Here is a 24,859-nt window from a genome sequence, read left to right on the forward strand (position 1 = left end):
GAGTATCTTGGCAAAGTGATGTACACCACTCTTTCCTTCTCTGACAAGGCTCGTGAGAGACCAATCTAGCAGTAGGATTCTTACAGTATAGCAGTTGTTGTCAGTACGACACAGTAATTGCTGTCAATAAGAAAATTTCTCCAATAAATATACATTACTCTCTCTTTTTTCTTTAAAAGCAGAAAATATGACTGTAAACTTTACTCAGTAGTGTCATTTTTCAACAAGAGTCTCTGAGGCATATGTTGAGTTGATATTATGTCACTTTTCATGCCATTTAAGGCTTCTGCCAAGTATTTTAACTATGTCTGGCACCAACCCAGTGGAACAATGTCCTTGACTACTGAATTACCTAATTGAGTAGAAGTGGATGCAAAAGCTAAACCAAGTAGTTATTTGCTTGGATTTTCTTTGCTATGTGGAGTATACACAGTAGTAGACATCTAGGACTGAATTTGTTCTAACGTGAATGATAAAAATCAATCCAATAGACAAAGTGTATGCCCTGTGTTTCTGATTTGAGAACTGGATGAGCGGTTGCAATAGATAAATGGATGTACATAATATCATTTCTCTAAAATCCATTGCTTACATGAAAACTAAATTATTTCAAGGCTTTTTTCCTAATGTTAATCTACTAACTTCATTTGAACCTCAAGTCCCCATGAAAAGCTTCTGGAAACAAATTAAAAAATATATATTTTCTTTTGCATCCAAATAAACAAACTGGAATTGTACTAGCAATGTCTCTGTAGCCATTTTCACTCTGATAGAGCTCATCTGGTTCAAACATTTCTTGTTACTTCAAGCAGTTTAGAATGTGTTCTTGTCTGATGAGTTTGAGTAATGTTGACAGGAGAAATACATGTATGCTGAAGAGACACTGACTCTCCCAGATGTTAATTTATTTATATTATTATTATTATGCATGATAGTGTGTTGAAAGTGTTTAAAAAGACAATTTATGGTTTGGATTGTTTTTTTTTCTTAATTTACAGAAGCATGCTTTTAAAATTTAAAAGACTGGAAGCTTATGCTTTCTTCAGGGTTGCACGTTAGACTTTTCCCATTGTCTCAAAAAGTAAAGTATAAACATGTGATATATGCCTAACAAACATTATAAAATAATGTTATAAACAGATTAGATCACCCCTTAGCGTTTATACTTGTGCCAAATTCCTGAAGGTATGATACTGTAACACAAACCACAGCAGACTAAACGCAATCAATTTTACAAGCATACCTTGTGGAATATTTGAATAAACCATACATGTGTTGAATAGTGTTTGTTTTGCAGATGTTCATTTACTATCTGTTTGTGCATTCACAGTCACAGACTTCCCATCTGAACATATCTATTCTAATAACATTTTGGCAGCAGCTCCAATTGCAATGTCATGCGGGTTGGTACTTGCTGTATGTGTGGTGTTAGTGCCTTTAAGAATAACAAATAATATTAAACAAACCCACAACTTCAATGCTAATAGGCAAGACTTCCTCACTCTGCTGCAGGTTTTTACAGACATACAAAATCGGACCCAGATAGCTGCACTTTGATTCCCAGATCACATTCAAATAGTGACTGGACAGAACATGGAGTCCTTATTCAGTGAGGTTTTTTAAAAAAGTCATCATTAGGTATATTTGTCACAGCAGTTTAGTAGCACTTCCCCTACTAGCTTAGAAGAACTAAATGTACCAAGTCTGCTTCGGACATGTTTTAACTTACTCTAGAAATCTTCGGTGATGGGGACATCAGTCTCCCTGTACTCTGATGAAGCAAACTTTGATGTTGGTTAAACTCAAGCCACATTTAAAATTTGTTTTTCAGGATTCTGGTCGAGATTGTTCAGAACATACTATAAACTTCCTGTGTTGGGTTTGTGTAGTGGGGGGGCTATGGTGGCAGCTTCTGTAAGAAGCTGCTGGAAGTTTCCCCTTTGTCTGGCGGACTTGGCCGAGCCTAGGGCGGACCCGCTGCTGGCCAGGGCCGAGCCAGTTGGCGATGGAATGTTCCCTGATAACGCCTCTGCGATGACGTATTTAAGAAGGGGAAAACAGAAAAAAAGAAGATATGAAGAAGCAGAAGCAGTGGCAGGGAGAGCGAGGTGCGAGCCTTGTGGGCCTTGCACCCCTCACCCTCTGGCCTCCTGCCGGGTGGCTGACTGAGAGAAGTGGAGAGGAGATGAGATGTGAAGGGAACCTGAGAGGCATCTGCCAGCCCATTGTGAAGGATTTCTGTGAGAGGAACGGCTGCAGACGCCAAGGTCAGCGCAGAAGGAGGGGGAGCAGTAATGTGGCTCCTGGCCAGAATTCCCCTGCAGCCCGTGGTGCAGCCCATGGAGAGGCCGGCTGTGCCCCTGCAGCCCGGGGAGCCCACGGAGGAGCAGAGATCCGCCTGCAGCCCGGGGAGGACCCCACGCTGGAGCAGGTAGAGGCCTGAAGGAGGCTGTGGCCCGTGGAGGCCCTGCTGGGGCAGCCGTTCTGGAGAGACTGCACCCGTGGAAGAAATGACCCACGCCGAAGCAGTTTCACGAAGGACTGTGGTCCGTGGGAGGGACCCCACGCTGGAGCAGGGGAGGAATGCGAGGAGTTCTTTCCCCAAGGAGGAAGGAGGGGCGCAAAGCAACAAGTGATGAACTGACCGTAACCCTCATCACCCCTGTGCTGCTCTCGGGGGAAGGAGATAGAGATAACTGAAATTAAATTAAGCCCAGGAGGAGGGGAGGGGTGGAGGGAAAAGCTGGTTTTGTTCTCTTCCTCATTATCCTACTTTGGTTTTATCAATAACAATTTAATAATTATTCATTACTTCTTGAGAAGGCATGCTTTGGTTTCCAATTTGCTCCCCCTTTTGCCTATCTCAGCTGCAAAATCCTCATGCTTAGCTGATTGACAATTGCCTCAAAACGCCTGAACATGATAAGCAAAATAATATGAACAACTGCTGGTTGATATGCAGATATCAACAAAGGTGATAGTTGTATTCATAATTTCTCATTTATTGCACTTGTCCCTCTGCCAGCATAAAGTCTGAGGAGTCAAGACTGGAAATAAGTTGTACCCCCTGGTGTTGTTAGCACTACAGCTACCAGTTTCTGCTATTTCTTAACAAACTTCTGTATGCCTTGTCAAAATGAGAGCGTAGTCTGCTAATTCATCAGTGGCTGACAGAGGGTGATGTGAGGGAACAGACCCTGGGATAGAACAGATGATAGTTCAGTGGGCAGTTCACAGCTGAGAAACAGATATAACAGACCTGGAGAACAGAAGAGGCAGATCGCAGTAACAATGTGGAGAATCTACACTTAGAAGGAATCTATAATTGTTTTTTTTTGTTTTTGTTTTTCTAGGAGAAAAAAAGAATGGCAGTGGAGAAGCAAAATACAAACAGCTAACAGACTTTGAGTTTTGATTGGACTGGCAGCTCTAACAGCAGCCAGAGTTGGCAGTTATCAGTGTGTCTAGTTGCTTATGTCCATGCCAGCAAGTGTCTTTAGTATACAAATGCGACTCTTTTATTTGTGGGGGGGTTTAACCTGCAGCAAGCAGTAGAAGCATTTTGGACCACTGAGGGATATTACAATCCATTTGTCTCTGCTTTTGAGACAAAAAAACAGAAAACTGGTAAGAGATTACTATCAATAACTCTCAGAAGGGAAAGGAACGTCTCTCTAGTAATGAAGTCACAGGCCAGTAGATCTAACACGAAGTAATTCAGACTGGTTAGATTTCAAGCTCAGCTTTGCTACTATAGCCAACAGCGCATGCATGCTGCCCAGCTGCATGAAATACAATTATCTGTAAGCAGCTTCTGCTAAGTTTCTCTTATAAAGCATATCATATGTTTGCAGGGTTCTCCGTAAGTTTTCAGGCATGGTCCTGCTAAAACTTCTTGTTTCCTTCTCAGTACCTCCTTTTACATACAATGTAGCCTTCCTTCATGGTACTTAATTCCAGCTTGCATCTCCAGAATTCGAGGTTTTTTAGACTGCATTTGAAAGTGCAGCATGTCTTCCGTCATACTGGCTTCTCCTACGGGAGATATAAATCTTCCTGTGTGGTGCATCTGCCTGTGCCTGCAAGGACACTGTGCAGGAATATGTTCCTTAACTGTCTGGATCTGCTGGCTCACTGTAGAGGAGCCGAGCACTATTACTAAATGTGGAGGGTAGGAATCTCCGGTTTAATTTCCCCCAACTCCAGGACCTCCCACGTTGTTTCCATGGCTGATGAAGGAAAATTAGAAGGGCACCTTCATTGTTGATGCAGTCTAGGAAAGTCTCACATCTTACCATCAAGGAGACACAGCTCACCTATATTACAGTACACTGAGTTTTCAGTCTCTTCTTTATGAAAAACTTTTTCAGATCTCATTCATTTTTTTTCATTAGTTGCATCACCAATTATTTGTTGCAACACAAAGTTTTAGGGCGTCCTCATTAACTATCTGCTGAGCTTAGCCAAGATGTTCATCTATAAACTGAGGGAGCCTTGGTAAGAACTATTTTTTGTAGTTAGGGGGGCTACTTAGTATCCTTCATTGATTTGTGAGTTTCAAAGCTGTGAACACTTATTAATTCTCACTTGGTAAACTTGTTTTGCTCCTATGGTTTTGCAGGATGACGCAAAAACATTATATTCAAACAAATTTCTCCCAGGACTTAGGCAGGGGTCTTGCAGAACAATCAGGATGTAATTCTGCACCTTCAGAATGCACAAATTTAATAAACCAAGTGTGCAGAGTTGATTCTGTTATTTCACACTTGCTCAGTGTTTCACCTTTTAATCTTCTCTTTATATTTATCTTGCTTTAGAATGCTGCAATGTCTTCTCAGTAGGTACATGAGTAGTTGAAAATGCGTGTTTTAGATAACGACTGTATCTCTCTCCTCCCAGCGACTTCTGTCTAAAACTAGTTCCCCTCTCCAGTTCTCATTCTTTTTCTCCACTTTCTGCCAAATATCAAGAATATCTCTTTCTCTCTTTCTTTTTTTCTCCTACTTTGGCAAAATGGCATAGTTTAGTAATTATTATATCATTTGGTTATTATAGTTTAGTAATTAAACAACATAGTCACTAAGCAGCAATTAGAACTAACATTCTTTACTTTTTTTCCTTCATTCTCTGAGGTTTCAACGTCCTTTGGAAGCATCTCAAGGCTAAAGATAATAGTGAAAATTAACAGAATATTTTTCAGGGTAAACACAGTAATCAAATCTTTAGAGCTTAGGTTCACAAGAAGAAGGACACTTCACTTATTCTTCTGGAAAATACCTGTATTTGAGAGGGAATTTACACTAAGCAAACTGAGGATGTCTGAAGGTAGTTATGGCAGATGTCACCAACAGTAAGTTGTGAGAAGTACAGGCTGAAAAAGTTGAGAGATACAGATTACATTTGGTCAAACCGTTTACCATCACTTACCTTCAACATTCACCAGAAATATTTTCATATTTTACTTAAGGAAGACTCACACTTTCTTCCTTTTTTTTTTTTTTTTTAATTAGGGTAGGATGGACACCAAAATTTTGAGGAAAAAAAAAAAAGAAAAATTAAACTTAGGGGCATTCTTAGATGTTTGCTAGGGTGGGAGAGCGCTATAGACAGAAACGCGGGAGAAAAACTGTATTTCTTATTCACCTGGTGGTTCAGAGCCATCCGTATGCAAATTCTGAGGCGAGTGAAGCGGCAGCTCTTTGCAGTGCTGTGCTCCAGGGCTGTGCTCTCCAGCAAGCACGGCTTCGCTGCCTAGTTAAGGCCTTGTCTAGCAGCCCTGCCATGAAAGTAACGGGAATGTTTTATTCAGCAGAGGTTTGGATCAGTTTATCCTGTATTTGATGATGTCATTTAACCCACTGGGTAACGGCTGTAAAAAAACGCCATGAAAGCACGGGCGCACAGCAAACCTCCGGCCTGAACGGCGCTCAGGTGAGTGCCTTATGCTCCACTGATTCCAGCAGCGTCCCCTACATTACCTTCCCGGTTGTCTGTATTTAACGTCGACTCTGGGTAGGCCTTTCCCTACCTTTTCTTTGCCCGTACGGCTGTGCGGCGGCACTGCTACTCGCGATCGACGTGTACCGTGAACGGAAGGCCCGACCGCCCCGCCACGGCCTACCGAGGGCTCGCTGGGCCAGCGGGGCCCACCTGCGGGGCACGGCCGAGGCCGCGGACTGCCAGCGGGTGCGCGCCCGGCCCGGCCCGGCCCGAGGCGGCAGCGGTGTGAGGCCCGGCACATGGCGCGCGGCCCCGCCCCCGGCCCCGCCCCGCAGCCGCCGGAAAGCGGGCGCCGCCGTGGGGCTGACCCGCGCTCTACCCGGCAGGCAGCGCGCCGGGCGGCCCCCCCCGCCCCCTCCACCCCGCCGCCTCCCTGCTCCCCTCCCCCGGCGCCGTCTGAGGTGGGGCGCCGCGGTCCGGCCGTGCGAGGCGGCTCCGCCAGCGCGGCTGCCTCCCATCCCCCCACGGCCCCGCCAGGAAGGGAGCGGGGCGGCCCGCCGCGGCCTCTCTGGACGCGCAGCACGGTAAGCCAGCCCGCTCCTTGCCCTCGGCCCTTCCTGCCGGGCCGCCCTGCCGCCTACCCCGGGCGGAGGGAGCCGCAGCTCGGCGGCGGGCGGGCCGCGGGGGGATTGTCGCCTGCGAGACCGACGCCATCTTAGGTCGGAGCGCGGCCTCGCACCCCCTTCGCGTCTGCGGTGCGGGGGCCCTTGGCTGTGAGGGCTTCCTCGGGCCGCCCGCCGGGAACCGGGGCGGGAGTCTGCCCGGCCAGGGCTCGCCGCGTCCTGCCTGTCGGGGCGCGGGCCCGGCCGTTGGCAGGGGCTGCCGGGCTTGCCGCCGGGCCTCCTCCCCGCCCGCCGCAATATGCGGGCCTCGTCTGAACCCGACCCCGCAGCCTGCCTCGAGTCCTTGCGGTCGCCCGGCGCGGGGGAGGCGGGACGCAGGGCGGTCAGGCTGCGCCGGAGACTGCGGGCGGAGCGGCAGCTGCGGGGCTGCCCCGGGGCCTCGGCTTCCTCCCGCGGCCTCGCAGCCGTCGCAGCTCGGGGGTGTGAACTGCTGCCTGCTTTGCAAAGGCAATATTGCCCTTCCCGAGGCGGAGCTTGTACCCTCTCGCGGCAGAGAGGGCAGCGGTGGCCGTTTGGGTTGGTTTTGAGGGAAGTCGGTTTATACTCTGGCTTTTAAAAACTTTCAGGTTCAGTTTCAGCTTCGTCATCGTTTCTTCGCTGCTGAAACAAACGCAGCGCTGGGTAGAGGTACGGTTGCTCACAGTCCTGATGAAGCTGTGGATTGCACTCTTCTACAACTAACACAATGCAAAGTTATGTACCTGTGTGAGAAGTTGTCTGAAAAATAGAATGTATTTTTCACTGTATGATCTGTGTTGTAAGTAATATAACATCCCTGTTCATTTGAAGTACAACTACTAAAGTGGAGGGAAAAAATAAAATATTTGAGTAATTCACTGATAGTACTATATGGAGAGGTGACAATGTTAGTCCAAGGCCTTTCTAGTTAATATAGATATCCTCACTCTAAGCTCGCTACCGATTTCATACCAGTAATTTGGTTTCAGTTATTTTAAGCCAGGCCAAAGTAGTATTGAGTATTGGAAAGCTGACTTGACTTGAAGAGTGGAACAGGTGAATTGCATCAAAATAAATGAGTTTTCAGTAACTGTAAAGCTTATTGCAGCTGCGTTTGCCGTGATTTTCTGTAGCATTGACTTCTGTGCACCTTCAAGGTGCACTTCTGCAGGTCACTTTCTGCTGTTTTCACTACAACTGTTACACTCTTGTTACATTTACTAATCTTTGTATCATTTTTGTTGCTTTTGTGTGAATGCTTTTAAATCCTAACAGTAAAAAAAACCCGAGTTATAAGTACGACAGCCTTTTAATAAAGTTAGGTGGTATTTTTAAACATAATTGCCATGGTAAATAAAGATGTCCAAACTAGAGCTTTTAAAACACTTATTTTGTCAGAAGCTCGTCGCTCTTTGATGCAGTTAGTTCAATTTTTTTTTTTCTGCCTGATACGGTGTTTTTAGTTCACTGCTTGTCTAGTAACTGTAATAGTGTTCCATGGACCTGTGTCTTTGCAGGTTGTTGATTATCTGTGCCTGCCTAATGAACTTTCATGACTAGCCTTAGTTTTTGCTGGGCAGTTGCCTTTTTTGACACTTCTTAGCGTAGACCAATGGTTTAAACACTTTCTTTGACTATACACGTATCGCATTTCATCAGAGTTTTGGACCTCTGAGATACATGGACTACCTTAAGGAGATGTATCTATGGATGTGTATACATGTGTATCCGTATTAAAAAATTGGGAAAATAAAGTCTATTGTCAATAGGCTTACCTTTCTTATACTGGCATCTGCACCTCCACTGGGAAATATTTGGGGAGAGTGGGGGAAGGATTCACTGTTGGTTTTGGCTTTGAGGGCAACCACTAGCGGGATTCCTGGAATGTGTTTTCTACATTAATGTAGTTAAAGAAGCTGAAAACTTGGAAGCTAGTTGTATTCTAAAAATGGATGTAGATGTTTCCTTTGGCAGTGGAGACTGTTTGAGCAGTTCCTGCACACCTCCTGTAATCAAACCCATTCCCCCTTACTCCAGCTTTGATTACTCAGGCCACAGATTTTTTTGACCTCTCAGTCGTGCGGGTAAAACTGTTCGTGGGCCAGGTTATTTTTAACCTCCACTGGTTCACGTCATAGTCCACTGAAAAGTTGTACTAGCACAACTGAGGAAGCAGTGCAGCAGCAGAGTGGGAACTCATTAGGCTGGCTTTGTTGCCAGGAAAAAAATGCCGGTGAAAGCTTGGCTTCAAATTGTAGCGTTGAAATAAAAAAAAAAAAAAAGATACAAAGATCTGAAATGATCTTGATACTTGCCTTTTAAAGACTGCTGTAGGTTTTGTGTCATCTTTTGAGAGTACCTTAATATGTACATCCTGATTCATGAAATGAAACGTCCATATTTTCTGAAAGTCCATATGTTATCAATTACCTTTAACTGTAAAAAAAAAAAAATCAACTGCATTATAATGTAGCTGAGGTAATCACATGTATCTTGTTAGAATTCTGCTGACATATAGATTGCTTGTGTCTATTTTGTGTTTTATAATATGAATTACGTGTAGTCTTATTTCTGTTCTATGAGCGTATTTTGTAATTATTTTCCCTGAGGTCAAATCGAACAAATTAATTAAAAAAAAAAAACCTCTCATATTTATGTTGTCAGTTCCATGAAAAAGTCTCTGAAAATAGTCTCTCATTTTACCTTGAAGTCTAATAAACTTTGCCTCTGTGTTAGTAGAGAAAAGGTGGTCTAAAGAATGTCCTTCCACAGAGGACAGTTGGGCTTGGTTCCCTTTCTGAGATGTAGCACATGGCCCCTGTTGTCTCTCTCAAGTGGAAATGAGCTTCACACTCTTCCTCTTTTCCTGCAACAATAATCTAGTTTAGTGCTGTCTTCTCTTCTTTCCAAGCACCATGTTTAACTTCATCGACCTAAGCTGATGGAGAAAGGAAGCGGTATTATACCTTGGCTACTTTATATTATCCCGAAGACTTAGCATGTAACACCAGCAGCCCTGTTCTCATGCGCTAGAACGCTAGTAGGGGCATGATTCTGCCTGCTCCCCTGTGATAAACTATTACAGACTAATTTCTATAGTCCATCACCAAATCTAGCCGCTCATTACTCCTGTCCTGAACTTGTCTTATTAGATATTAGATAGTTCCTCACTGTATCTGTGCTGAAGACTTCCATTTCAAACACTGTTTAGACAATGAAGAATGTTCTTAGTTTTGCATAATTACACTTTCAAAAAAGGAACTGACCCAATTTTTAACATATGTTCCTCTTGAAGTATTCCTGGAAAGGAGAAAATAATGGGAAATTGTACAGAAAAAGGTGTTGAATTTATCTTAAATCTTACAAGATAAATCATTTAGTTTAAGAAATATCAGTTTATGAATATAATCGTGGTTTTGTCGCCTTGGGTATAGGGTTTGATAGTCTTCAATGTTGCATAGTCTGGTCTGATGCGCTGGCTGTTAGGTTTAGGGAGTTAAACCTTCCGAGTGTGTGATAGTAGGAAGTCAAGCTCCCTTAAGTAGTGTGCTTTGTCGGGTAAGTGTTGCATCAGCACAAGAATGAGAGGACTGTTGGTAATGGTTTTTGTTGGCGGTAGCCTGGTAATAAGACTAGAAATATTCTTGTGTTGATTTTGGCCTTTGTGAATGGAACTGTTACTCAGGTATTCGTCGCTTTTTGTCAAAGCGGTCCAATGATGAATTGAATTTTATGTGCTTAGCTGCTCATTAATTTCAAGGAATTCCTGTGTTGTCTGGAGTCGCTATTGGGTTCCTCCTGCAAAAGTGTATTCTTTCCCCTCTGATTTACCAAAAAATGGAGACGTTGAATTTTGTCAAGCTTCGGCAAAGCAAACACTGTTGTATTGGGTCCTGGTTATGGTTGAGACAGCCGGGTGGTTTTATGAAATTGCTGGTCTTGTTACAAATTCGATTATTGGTAGTGTGTGTGAAGAAGCAGAGAAGTTTCTTATTTCCTGTATTGTTCAGAAATGCTTTCAAGATTATGTTAAAGGATGTGAAAAGAAATAAGAAAACTTCATTGGCCATCACTGTTTATTTAAAAAATAAATAAAACCAGTTGTGATTAGAAGTGCAGATGTTAATTTGGTTAATTCCAAAAGCTACATATTTTTGTTACTACTTCCACACATGACTACTTCTTTCCTTACTGCAACAGCAAGTCTCTAAGCACGAGGGACTCAGTCTAATGAGATCTATGCAAAATTTTTATCAAGTCCTAATTGATAATGAAAAAACTATGCAATGCATTGTGGAGTTTGGGTTTTTGTTGTTGTGGAGTTTTTTGTTTGAGGATTTTTCTGTGGGTAGTTTGTTTGTTTGTTGTTGTGGGGGTTTGGGAGAATTTTGTTTTACCTTGTTTTTGTTGGGTTTTAAAGAAAATGTGACTATATGGTAAGCCCTGACAAAATCTTCCAAAATTTGTGGGTCTGTGGTAGGTTGCGGGGTTTTGCTGGGTTTTTTAAAATGCAAAGAGACTAAAGCTGTAACGAGTGTATCAGTAACAGTTGTGCCAGGTATATTACGTGCTTCGTAGTACGATCTTCATATTTCTTGCAAATCACTCAGCTGGAATAGTATTTTTTGAAAGATACCCTTCACTGTGCTTCCTCTGGAGGATATCTTTGGTCTTTTCTCATCTTTAATAGCAAAGATGAGAATTCAAGTAATTATCAGAAGGGTGATGTGATGTTGATCTTTGAAGATCTTCTGTATCAGATTGGGTTCAACCTGTGTAGAACACGGCGAGGGGAAGGAAGACTGTTCTATGGGAATTATCGTGAAGTGCAGTAATCTTTAGTGAACGGTGAAACATTTGTTTCCTGAAAGTACTGAATGTTTTCTTACCTGTGGTTTTTTTTTTACTGTCTAGTCTCAAGATGGCAGAGTTATTTATGGAATGTGAAGAAGAGGAGCTAGAACCATGGCAAAAGAGAGTGAAAGAAGTCGAGGAGGATGATGACGATGATGAGCCAATCTTTGTTGGGGAAATCTCAAGCTCGAAGCCAGCTAGTACATGTAAGATAACATTTTCCATAATTTAAAACAGATATTTCAAGGTGTAAAACTTTAAATTTACATTGAAAATACAGTAAGACCTAAGAAATTCTGCATCTTAAAGTTGTTCTGTAGTTCGCTGTCATACTGAAAATTGGAATTCTTAAGAAGTTCTGTCCTAAAAGCCAAGTTATGCACAGCTCTATCTACCTCACCTTAAATCTCTGCAGTCTAAACAACAACATTTGAAGGTTTTGGCATTAACGATATGGTTAAAAATCCAATATGTACATTGCTGAAACCATGCATGCAATTGCTCTTAATCTAGTTGATATTTAGTTAGATACTTGGAAGTATATCCCTACTAAAGGAATGTGCATGAATTTAAGTCCTCATGTTACAGTCCCTCTGTTTTCTCCACCTCACATTTCATGTGTTGGGGGGCAGTCTGAATGGGTGGACATTGTTCTGACAAAACCAAGGTAACTGTCTTAAGAGTCGGTAATAAAAGCACAATCAAGAAAAGTGATTAATGTTAAAACAATAGAAGCCTCTCTGTTAAGTAAGAGATTTTTATTGATAAATTCATTCATCCCCTGTAAAATAAAGAGATTTTTTTCATCAAATTCTGTAGTTTCTTCCTAATGCAGGGAGTGCAGGGAGTGAGGTTAGGTGGTTGTGATGACAGCAGATGTGTCAGGATTCCGTGTTTGTCCTGTACTTGGGCTTTGGCAGGTAAGTAAAGGAGAACGTTATTTTTGTTACTTAAGTTAATTTTAGTAATGAAACTTTTTGATTTCTGTGTGCAACTGTCTTGTAGTCAATTGTTAAGAGGTTTGACCTAAGGTTTCTGTAGCTATCGAATACACAAGACTATGCCTGGTGGGCTTTGCTGCTTTCTGTTTGTGCCTCATCTCTATGCTTCTATCCAAGATTTCCATAGTTAATTTTCTGAAGGTGTATAGTTGGCAGTGAAGAATCTCAAGACAAAATGTTAAACTAGGCGCTCTGTCACACTCTGCTGCGTGGACTTCGGAGTTCTTATTAGCTGTTCAGTCATTTTCGTTCATGGTACTTTAATCTTGCATCTGAACTCTGTGTTACTCCCTGGGATAGTAAGTCTAATGCTTCTTACAGTAGCTTTAAGAAGTGGAAAATTGTGTCTTAAATATTAAAGAAATACTGAAGCTGATGTTGAAGTTCTCTCACCTGAAAATAGTTCTTAAGTGTTAATCTTTTTTAATGTTTTAAAAATATTCTAGATCCTCTTGAAAATTTGAAAGATATTTTAAAATTACTTGAAGAAGTTTTCTGCAGTTTCAAACTTCTAGAAGAACTGAAAAATACCCTTTACTATTTTCTAGAAGGTCCAGAGACCTCTGGATTGCTGTTGGTCATTGGCAATAGGTCATGGCATAAAACAGCCATCAAGGTACTAGGTGTATGTTGGAATAACAAATATGCCAAGTTTCATTGCAGTTGTCGTAGACTCAAGTTTTTTTGTAGTCATAAAGGATAGAAATAGTTCGGGTGAAAACTGTCATTTTTGATGTGAATCAGCAACTTTAAGAACCTTGGTAAAAGATAGACTTGCAATGTATGCATCTTATTCTAGTGCTGTCCATACTTGGTCCTGACACAAGTAAAATCACTTATGGTATAACTTTTTACTTTATCTCTTTTCCTTCCCTTTCCTCAACTTTTCTCTTTGTAATCTTCTACTTCACTATCACAAACAGCTATGGAAGAATGACCTCAGTTCTTCTCTGGCTTGTAAGTAGTACAACCTGACAGTAGTCAGGCTTCAGTTTGTTACTGGTGATAGGCAAGACACAGTGAACTCAAGTGTGCTTATCACTGTTGTTTAATTTTTACCTGAGAAAATTCCTGTCTGATCAGATGAAAAATTAGATGACAAATGGAGACTTGTGTGTAGTTCTTAATTTTTCTGGAAGGTATATTTTCTGCAATATATAGCAATGCTTTTTAACCTTTTCCTGACAATGCAGTTATCAGTTTTTATACAGATTGGTGTGGAGAACTTGAAGGAAATAGTTAAAAACCCAACTTTGACCTGCTGGCTCTGTGTCGTATACAAAAATTGCCTCTTCTGGTATACTGGAGGATTAGTTTGACTGGGATGAAAAGTAATTCACACTTTGTTCCCTTTACCATTTCCTGCAACTGCTCATTTTTCCTACAGTTACTGCTCATTTGTCTTGCTTTGTTTTTCATAATGAAACAAACCTGTAATTTGTTGCCACTTTAAAATGTTGTTCTGCGTGTTAGCTTTCTTATACTTCAGTGCTGTTTTACCTAGACAGGACAAATAACGCTTTGATGGGGGAGGGGAAAGGGCACATCACGTCTATGATGAATCAGTTGAGTCATGTAAATCTAGTTTATAATTTCAAGCCACTGACTTCCTGAAATGTTCTTTTTAAAAACAGTAGAATCTACCTTTGCATTTTAGCATATGAATTGTGTGCTCATCAGACTGTCTGACACTGAATGTGGTTTGTGAGACATAACTTTTGGGATAGTTTTTGTGGGTTTTTTTGTTGTTTTTTTTTTTTTGTTTTGTTTTTTGTAGGTAGATGAAGACTTTCGTTTCGTTTCACTCTGGAATTCAAATTTGAGGTATAGATTTGTTAACAAACAAAAAAGTATGTGTTCAGCTAAATCCTGAATTAAGTTAATCATTGCTCATAGTGTTGTGTTGAAGTAAAAATAGTATTACTATTACAGGATGAACTTTCGTCGTATCTTTAAAAATGCAAACCTGTTTGGATCTGTTAGTTGCAGCTGCTTTTTTATTAGTATGATCTGAATGCAGGTGACAGGTTCAAAGCTGTCATCTTCTGAGTTCTACTGCTACCAGATTTATCAGCCTGAGTAGTGCATAGTAATGAGCCTTTACTGGGGGAAGCAACCTTAGGGTTGTTGAACACAATATGTAGATACCTTAAGATCTGTTGTTTGAGGTCCTGCTGTAATTTGACCCTGCTTTGAGACGGTACTTTAAACCTTGTTGGTTAGATATTGGAGGATCAATCTTATTTCGTATGCATATTTTCACATGTCAGAGCCTGAAACTTGATAGCAACACTGATGGAACTGAGAATCTGGCAGCAGCCAAGTATTTTGATTTGATGAATATTTTTGTAATGTTCTGGAATGATCAGAAACCCCAGACTGAGACATAAAGTGAGGGAATATTGGTGGCGTTAGTTAGGGAGTAAACATCAAATCAAAGAAATTCCATGTGGTTCTGATTAGCTAAAACTCTGGTTGTAGACTACCATGTAGGATATGTAAGAAAATCAGTCATCTTACAATACAGTTCCAACACAACTCCTTTGATTACTGGTCTGTTTCCTGTAATACAGAAGCAAATTGTGTCTTTACTGGTTTAGAGAAAATGCTTCCTTTAGTGTGGAGCGGTTCTAGTGTTTGGGGAACTTATTATGTGTACGAGAAACAGAAGTGAATAAATGTGTTATAATCAGCAAAGCTAAATATGTATGAAGTGTTTTGTTGTTGTTGTTGTTTGCACTCTTACTTGTGTGTTAATCTATGTCCAAGAAAATAAAAATTGAGATTCTTGGGTGAAGTAGCTTAACCTAAGAGAAGGGGAGTAGAAGAACATATCTGAATGTGTACAAATGACACTTTGTTTTGCCAGGTATTTCTTTTAGAAATAATAATCTAATTCATAAGTCAAATCCTAATTGGCTTAATTAGTGGATATGAATGCTACTTTTAATTTGAAAAGCAATTAAGCTATTAATTTAACTGCAATTAAGATAAATGTAACTTTTGACAGATATATTGAACAGAGTCAACCTCAGCTCATCACGAAGGGGGATACAGAATGGTGCACCCAGTAGAGGTACTTTATTGTCCTAATATGGTAATTAAAAACAAAAAAATCCACAACACTTATGAAACATCTGACTGCAAAACGATGTAAAAATAACTTTGGAATCCTTTGCAACAGGTACAGTTACTACATTCAAGCCTGACAGTCACCATTATGCGACACCTGACTCCAGTCCCAGTGCCATGCCTGTTTCATCAGTCTTTCAGTCTGTGTCCAGACCTACAGCTAGCTCTGTAGCAGTTCAGCCGTTGTCTATACCAGTGAATGTTTCAGGAACTTCACAAACACTGCAGAGACCAGTTGCTGGAAGTTTATCAACACAGCAGATGCCTGGGTCAAGTTCTGGAATATTGCAGCCTGTTAGCAGACCTGTAGCCATTCCAGTGACGACACAGCCAGTATCAAGAAATATCACAGTTCCTGTTGTGGCTCAACCTGTATCAAGGCCAGTGGCTACTGTAACAGCGCAGCCTGTAATACTCAATCAGGTAAATTTTTATTCTCTTAAACTGTAAAATACTCGGGTGCAATTACTTTGGAATAAATCGATGGGGAACATACTGACTCAGTTTAGAAGTTTGAAGACCTGGACTAGATTATAGACTAGCATTATATAAACCATAAACATTCTAGGACCGTAACTTTGCACTGGTGAATTAAAATACGTATTTGAAAATACTGATTAGCAAGACTCAAAGATGATAGCTTTAGTAACAGTGGAGTTACATTAAATAAAAATCTTAGGCATAAGAGAAATTAGTGCTATTTAGGTTATTTTGTTTATGTATGTTATATTTTTAAATTCTCATTCTCTGCATTTAGCAGATTTCTCTGCTCAGAAATGGATCCCCTGTACCAATAAATTAAACACCAAATATCAGCTATTAAAAAATGAAATTAAAGTAACTTTGTGGTTTTCCAACCTGACTTTTACAGTGCTTCTCTTGGGATTTTTGCTGCTTAAGAGAATGCTGTAGTAGTAGCTCCTTGGGTGTTTTTGGTTTTTGCTTCACATGGCAGCTCTAGTGAAACAGTGGTATGGTAAGGAGGTCTTAAGCAACCAAAAGTTGCAGGATCAGCAGATGAAACAATTCAGCCACATACTTGTTTTGTCTGAGAAGCTCAAGGGAATTATGGGCATAGATCATGTATCGTAGATCTTCCTGGATTGCCACAGAACCTCAGAGTAATAATTTTGAGGAGTCAAGTTAGATGCTGTTTTTATTGTCTTAGTCGTTGGACATTTGTGAGAGGGAAAGAATGAAGATTAAAATTTCTTATTTGTATGAGGTAAACCATGATGTGATACCTTTACTGAAAATAATTTAAGCTGGAACTGTTCAGACAATGTGCCTATAGTTACTACTGTCAGGTTAAAATGAAGCTTGACAGTAGGCACCGTCTCCACCGTCCATGCAAATAAACACACCTGTGGTTGTCCCAGCTGTCAGTCTTCATTTGGTAAAAATACAAATCATGCAGCCTAATGTGTTCTGCATTTGCTGAACAGAGGAATCCGTCTGAATACATATAGTTAATAAGGCCATTAAAACATGAGAAGTAGGTGTTGTTAAGACTTGTGGCTAAATCATTGCTGATGGGGGGCTGTATTTTAAGAAAATCAAGGCAATGTAATTATTGCCTATCAACTGGGTAGCTGAATCTCTGGCAGATTCATTAGGAAATAACTCATGCTTTCCAATTTTAAATCTTCAGCAGTTGATTGATAGTTTTCAGAGAGAAATTGTGGATGTGTCTAGTGAAGTGGGTTAGCTAAACCAGTCTGTCACTGTGTCTACGAAGGTCTAAAAAATTATATAATCGTAAGTCCAGATATCGGTAGGGTATCTAGGTTGCCTCTGGAGTCCTCTTAAATCTATCTTTATAAAGCAGGACAGATTAATACAGAAAGATCTGCTACTTCATGTGATGTATACAGATATTTCAAGCCTGTGAATTTTATATTGATAAACGTTTACATAGTATGCTTTATTAAATCTTTCAAAGGAGTGCTAGGATGTCTTGCAGAATCTTTACTGTAAAAGAAAGGCTCCTCCTTTACTTCCCTCACACATACAGGCTCATGTTTTTGTTCTAATAGTAAAGCTGATAGCGGCCTCTACATTATTAGAAAACATGACAGCAAACAGACCTAGGAAAGCTGAACTTCTCCAAAAGGTACATGTAAGCTGGACATAGCTGATAGAATGGTTTGGGTGGGAAGGGACCTTCAAAGCCCATCCAGTCCAACCCCCCTGCAAAGAGCAGAGACATCTCCAACCAGATCAGGTTGCTCAGAGCCCCATCCACTCTGACTTGGAATGTTTCCAGGGTTGGGGCATCCACCACCTCTCTGGGCAACCTGTGACAGTGTTTCACTGCCCTCAGTGTAAAAATGTTTTTCCTTATATCCAGTCTGAATCTACCTCCCTCTATTTTAAAGTCATTACCACTCATCCTATCGCAACAGGCGCTGCTGAAGACTTTTGTCTGCATCTTTCTTTATAAAGAAGATTTAGGTACTGGAGGACTGCTATGAGGTCTCCCAGGAGCCTTTCTTCTGTTTTCCTTTAAAGACACTGTGCACACAGCACTTCTTTTTGTGAGAGTTCTTTCTCGTTCATCAAGTTTACTTTCAACAAGAATATCACAGATAAGACTTCAGTTAAAGTTTTATAGTCTTTGCCAAAATCTGCAGGTGGTTATTCTTCCCTGGCAGAACACCTATTTGTAAAAGTTGCAGCCTGAAGTATGCCTTTCAAGGTACACGGCATGGAAAAGGATCTCTGACCGTGTATCCTGATCTAGTTGGTGTCGTTGCTCCTTGCAGGGGGGTTGGACTAGATGACCTTTAAAGGTCCCTTCCAACCTAAACCAATCTATGGTTAGTCAGTGCTATCTCTTCCAAGTTAGACTGACATGCTTTAGAAAGTAATGCCCCCTTTTCTGGGATATCCAGTGCATACATATTCTGTCTTCTCTTAAAACTTAAATTATTAAAAATTATTATGTGATTTCTTTGCAGTGGTGACATTTTGATCATGATTTTCATGAGCTCATAATTTTTTCAAGTTATCCTAGATGTAACATCCTATTTTTTTGGATGCTAAGAAATTATTGAGTGCTACTTTTATTTGCTTAAGACATGCTGAAAGTGAATCTTCCATCTCATCAACCTAACTTGTCTAGATTTGGAATTGTATTTCCAATTTCAGCCTTATCTAGAATATTTTATTTTCTTAGTTTTGTATTATTCCTGCCACTTGATTACAAAATACTTTCTATGGGCAAAGAGGCTTGTTTGGTGCGGGTAGTTTTTTTTGGGGGGGGGAGGTACTATAATTCAGCTTCTTGGGGAAAATTCTGTTACTTTTAATAATCACCCTGCCGCATTATGTCATTTGCTGTTCTTTGTGTTATACGTATACTACCTGTGTTTTGGTTCATGTCCTTGGCTTGAATTGTCTTCATTCAAGAGCTTTTTAGGTTTTGTTGATTTTTTTTTTTTTTAAATTTTTTTTTTCTCCTCTTTATCTAGTCTTTATTTCACTTGTGGCCACTGTTTATATTGATGATCTGCCTTGGACTTTTTGTAACGTTTTTGTTGACACGTTTTCTGTTTCGGCCCAACTTGATTCTTTCTAAGTGGCAAGGGTTTCAAATAAGTTTTTCTGGGAAATGTTTGATGTTTGGATCTTAGGCTTCCAGGTGTTGAAACTTATATTTGAAATTAAATTATTGTGAAGGTGACTGTGAGATATGACTAGACACTGTGGCAGGAGCCCCTTTTTAGCTGAACATCCTTCGGAGTGTGATCTTAATATGGTGCAATATTTTTTAATCTCAGGATGTCAAAGCTTTTTCTGCTGGAAGTGATTGCTTTTGATCACCAGCTAGGTTGAAATGTATTTCCTCAACTTCATAACATCTAGGTCTATAAAGTACCTTTTGTTGGTGTTTGATATTCCAGTTTTATCATTGCAATACCCCTTTACAATCACAGACTTGATTCACTGACTTTCTGTAAAAGTCTAGTTTTTGTGTTCCTGTTATTGCACTATGTTAATGCAGTTTCAAAAATTCTGAGTTGCATTTTGCTTGAGTCATACTGTTTACAGCAATTCTAATTTGGTTGGAGGCGCTGCTGTTGTCTTTGATAGCATAGGGTTATCCTCTTCTTTAAGAAAAATTTGTTCTTCATGAAGATTTTCTATAATTCACTGCTCAGAATGCTCTCCAATAAGCCCCAACCAATTCTGTCCATATCTTTCCCCTACTTAATAGGCACTTTCCTCAGTCTGAGTGTGATTCAGATTCTGTTTTTTCCTAGTTAATTTTGGGAGAGCAAAGGTCTGATACCATGCATTGTATTCTTTGTGTGGATTTGGTTACCGCAGTTAGGAAGTCTAGGATGCACAGTATGAACCCAGTATTTTCACTAGTCTCCTGGAAAACTAAAAGTGGTGGTGGATTCACTTGAGCCCTAGGGACTTAATTTATAAAGGTGTTGGGTTTTGCCTTTCCGTATGTGAGAACACCTGTACATCTTAATTTGATTTTTGGTTTGTTTGTTTGTTTTTCACTGATGTGGTAAAGCTCTCTTTTTTTTTTTTTTTTTCTTTAAAACATTTTTGCTTTCTAAAGCATGGAAATATACTGGTTTTTTTTTTTTTCTGTGTGTTTAATTTGGTTAGACTGGATTAAATCACTCACCAGAAGAAAGAATGGCTCTTTGTTGTCATTAAGGTCCTGCAGGGTCTTCATTTAAGAGATGTACAGCAAAAAGGCAGGACTGGGAGAGGCAGCTTTCTTTTTGTTCAAGTCTTTTCTGTTACTTAGGAGTCGTAAAATAGATTATCATACCTGTGTGTGTACTTGCACTTCTTTAGACTTTTTCCATCAAGTTTAGTCAACATGGTGGTAGTTAAAAATGTGGTAACTTCCACAAGGAGGTTTTCAAATAAGTAGTGCAATTGTGAATGGGAAGTGTTTTCTGAGATGGACCTTTACAGGAAAAAGTATTTTGGCCTTTGTCTCATGGATACACTGATGACAAAGTCTGTGTATGTGTATTGGGTGATTTTTTTTTTTTTTTTTTTTTTTTGTGGAAAATGGAGCTACTTTTCTCAAGTTTTTTTGTTTCACAGGCCAGCTTGATGAAGTGTGACCAATTGAATTGTTTCCGAGTAGAAAAACCATTCATACTTTCATTTTGAAATTAAACCTAACTCTGTTATAAGGCTTTTCTTGACTCCTTATTGCTATTGATTAAAATATTTTATGTTCCAGATTGTGTTAGGATGAATGGCCTGTTAAGGCGTGAGTAATATTGATGAATCTTAGAAAGTGTATTTCTTCTACCTCCTCCCCTAACCTTAAATATCTGTAAAGAGAACTAAACTTCTTGGGTTTTGCCTCCAGATTTTACCTACTGAGTGATCAATGAAGGTGTTTAGTTTTAAGTTTTCAGTGTTAGAGCCAAGAAATGTGGACTATTTTATTTTTTACGTTGTATGTAGTACTAAAGGGCAAACCTTTTAAACTGAGGGGTAAGAGGATAGCTGTACTTGGAGATGCTCAAAACTCAATGTAGCAAAGCGCTGAGAAACGTGAACCAACTATTAGGTTAGCTGTGCTTTGAAAAGAGGGTTTGATTATATTCTTTCCAGAAGTCCTTATGAAAAAAAAAACCTTAGTGATATGATAAATTTGAGTGCCATTCCTAGTCAACTTGCTATAGATACTTTTACTTTCATTAAAGCTTAATCACTTAGTAGAATTTGATTGATTTAACATATCTTACTTTGAGAAGCTTCTGCTTGCTGCAAGTTTATGCTGCTTGTTCTGTTTTCTGATATTTTAAAATGCAGCTAGCTGTTATGCGAGAGTAACAGACAAATGCCTGAGTTTGGGTTGAAGGAAGAAAGTATTAGAGTTTTTTGAAAAACAATTCAAGTATAATTTGAAACATCATCAGGCTTTTGAACAAAATCATTTATAATTAGAAGTTCAAACAGGTTTAGTAATATTTCATAAAATGGACTTTCCTAGGTCCTAGGGTGGTTTTTACTGTTCTGGTATGCAGCTATGAATAAGTTAACAACCACTGATGAGAGTTGAAGACTATTTGGGGGAGATTGTAATTAACTTGATTTACAACTGAGTACTTTATGACTACTTTTAAGCAATCATATGTTTTTAAAATAAACCCTTTGAAGCCTGCAAGTAAAAAAATGTTAAACCTCAAATTTCTTTTCCCTCTTGAAAATATCTTGTTAGGATTATATTATGGATTCTCCACCAGCTGCACCAGATAATACATCTGGTATACTGTTTGGTGTGAGACAGAACTCGGGAGTTCCACAGTACCAGACTGGGCCAGCAGTGAATGTAACAGGTGGGTATAACTGTAGTAGTTGATAAGAGAAAGAAACAGCCTAATGCTATTTAACTGTAGTGCAGATCTTTGGGTTGTAACTTTAAATAGGCTTTCTAGAACATAGTATAGCTACTGTTTTCTTCCCCCTGTACATAGCACTGTATAATGTTTAATGAAATAAACTTTGGAGCCTTACATTGTCAGACATTGCTTTTCAGCCCATTAGACTGTTATATCAACTGATGTCTTATTATAATGCTCATTTAGATGTAAAAAATATTGCTAGATCCACTGTAATATTTTTGACTGATAAAGACTCATTTTCAGTATATCCAGCACTCTTTGACTAGCATGGATAGGAATGCTGATAGCAAGAGCAGGGTTGTGAACCATACCAGAAGAACATCCTGCTGTGTGGATTCCCTGTGATGATGATCTGGGGTTCCTGACTGCCGTATATAGGAGTTGGAGTAGGTAGGATCAAAAGGATCCTGTCTGAAAAGGAGGGGAAGAGAAAAAATATGTAGTTTGACAACTAATTTTTTTTTCAACTAGCTAAATTGTATTTCAGCAGAAACTATTTAACCTACTTAAAAACAATCAAAAAAGCACCTTTTTTGTGTCACAGCAGATAAGTAGATTTGAAGCATGCAGTGTATTCAGTCTTAAACAGGCTATGATTTAAGACTGCCCTTCTCTTTTGTGAAGGATTGCACTTTGTAATAACTGACCAGAATCCTGTCATTCAGTCTATAAGTTGCAGATGACAATAACTTCTGATTCTTCCCTGAAGTGCTAGGCTATGTGCCATGAATGGCCTAACCGGTCATACTAACAAGTTATGTAGAACAGAGTGAGTGCTAGTTTATTCTGCTTGGATGTGATAATTTTGCATCTCTAGTTCAGGCATTCAATCCAGATACTTACCAGTAAAGGGCTGGTAGTGTATTTCCTTGCATGCTTCCAACTATTCTGTGATCACATTCTTCTCTTATTGGGTTAAATTGGTTTTTGTAAAGTATGCAAAAATTTTATTTCTTGCAAATGGTTCAGTATTCCAGCTCTTGTTCTCCAAAGAACAGATATTAAAGTTGAAATGTTTGTAGCTTTGTGGTTGGTTGGTTTGTTTGTTTGTTTTAATTTAGCAGACCTGCTAAATAATTACTTGTATTAGTCTTTGAGAAAAATTAAATACTTAAAAGCATCAAGGGTTGTAATTCAAAGTGTCTTAAATATACCATACTTAGTCTATGTTTATTTCTGCTAGATGGCAAGAGGATTTAGAAATTAAAAGCTTTATAATTGTGAGTTGAAACATGAGTATCTTTATGACACAGACAAATTTAAGATACGTTTCACTTCACAACAAGGAAGTGTCTGTGGATTTTGTGGTTTGGTTTGCATGGTGAGGTCGCATAATGCCCTTATGCTCGTGTTGTTCGTACGTGCCGATGTCTACCTGCCGGTCTTGGTGCTGTGCTTCCTCTAATTCATGTGTAGCACTGTGGGTACACGACATTCTGGAAGATGGTATTTTAAAGCAAAATCCTTTTGGGACCTGGCCTGTGATACTCTGCAGAACAGTTGAACTTCTGTATATGGATCCTTAAAGACATTTTTTTAGCTCAATATAGCATAAATGTTTATTTCTGAGGTCTAAGCAGGGAAATGACAAGCTGCTAATGGACACTAACCAGCCGTTTTGTTAGGCTGCTAAAATGGTGGTGGTGGTAAGTTAAACAGCATTGATAACTTGTATCTGCAAGTTGGATGGGCATTGGGGATGTCTGTAAATCGTAGGTTTGGGATCATTCTCCCACAAACTTGACCCACTTGGAGAAGCCAGAAAATGCCCTAACTTATAGAACTGTTCAGTGGTATTTGGGAGTTGACCTGACTGTATGCGTGCATTCGTAGCACTAGATTAATGGGAGATGTCAGTGAGGGACAATGCACTAGAGCTGGCCTGAAATAGTTCAGCTTTCATGTCCCTATTCTGTTAATTTGATCTGACTGTTACCACAGTGCGTTTGATGCTTTTATTACGAGTTACTGTTTCTAACATCTTTTGCAATCATTCATAAGATCAGGCGCAGTCAGCACAGATGCATGCAGCAGTGTTAAGGATTTTACAGTAGTGTTGTAAAGTGTGTTTAGAAAGCTGTTGGCAAACCAGTATGTACTCCAGCCAGTATACTTTGCTCCTTCTTGCAATCATTTTAGATACTGTACACAATAATACTGTGTGCGTGAGTGTAATCAACTGTTTCATAATAGCTACAAAATATTTACAAAAGTACTCATTAATAGCATGAAGTGAAGGTAGTAGACTCCTGAGCAGCCTGAAAACCAAACAAGAATTGTTTGGCTGCTTTTCTCTACTCTTGAGAACCTGGAGTCCCTGACAACTTCGGCTGTGTGATCTGCTGGGTAGAGAATTGGACAAACTAGTCTGGAACATGGGTGATCCAAGGAATTTTTGTGTCCACGTGCCAGTTGACAGAGGCACTTTGATGAAAAGAGGAACCAATCTGATTTATACTAGCTAGATATTAAATAGTACTTGGAATTGGCTTGATCATTTTTCAAAATAGGCTTTAAATTTTTTAAATGAACAAACAATTCAAATGCAAACCTATGTATATTATCCTGGTATTATTGTAATTCTTCTGAAAGAGGGAATTTATTAAATCAGAGTTGTGTAAACCAAGTTAAGAGTGCTCACCTTTATAAATATGAAACAGTCTTCACATTTGACACAGATGTGTCAAGCTTCTTTAATTGAAATGATTATCAGTTTTGTTAACATGTAAAAATAATCCAGATCAGGTTTTCAACAGTAAAATAAAATACTTTACTGAAGATTCTTGTAAAATCAGTCAGACCTTGTGTCTTTTTCCTGGCCCTCATTGCACAATTAGACATAATTGGATATTTGGCAGTAGTTCCTGCTGTAGGTTGATGGCCTGATGCTCGA

The 24,859-nt window shown here is 39.8% G+C and overlaps 1 protein-coding gene across 6 annotated transcripts in view; it reads left to right on the forward strand.

Annotated features, from left to right (window-relative positions):
- The first annotated feature begins 6,394 nt into the window (after positions 1–6,394).
- Positions 6,395–24,859, forward strand: part of ZNF280D (zinc finger protein 280D) — a 54,234-nt gene continuing 35,769 nt past the window's right edge. For 2 of the 6 annotated variants that reach the window (XM_086756899.1, XM_086756903.1), the window contains exons 1-5: positions 6,395–6,524; positions 11,496–11,641; positions 15,447–15,512; positions 15,621–15,991; positions 21,783–21,900. In XM_086756899.1, coding sequence (XP_086613025.1) covers positions 11,503–11,641; positions 15,447–15,512; positions 15,621–15,991; positions 21,783–21,900 — 694 coding nt within the window. In that variant the 5' untranslated portion in view covers positions 6,395–6,524; positions 11,496–11,502. Of the gene's footprint in view, positions 6,525–7,189; positions 7,381–11,495; positions 11,642–15,446; positions 15,534–15,620; positions 15,992–21,782; positions 21,901–24,859 lie in introns of those variants that run through there. The other 4 variants (XM_086756900.1, XM_086756901.1, XM_086756904.1 and 1 more) reach the window with 4 other exon arrangements.

Source organism: Chlamydotis macqueenii, chromosome 12 (genome assembly GCF_036417535.1).
Source record: "Chlamydotis macqueenii isolate bChlMac1 chromosome 12, bChlMac1.mat, whole genome shotgun sequence".
In the NCBI taxonomy this organism is placed as follows: domain Eukaryota; kingdom Metazoa; phylum Chordata; class Aves; order Otidiformes; family Otididae; genus Chlamydotis; species Chlamydotis macqueenii.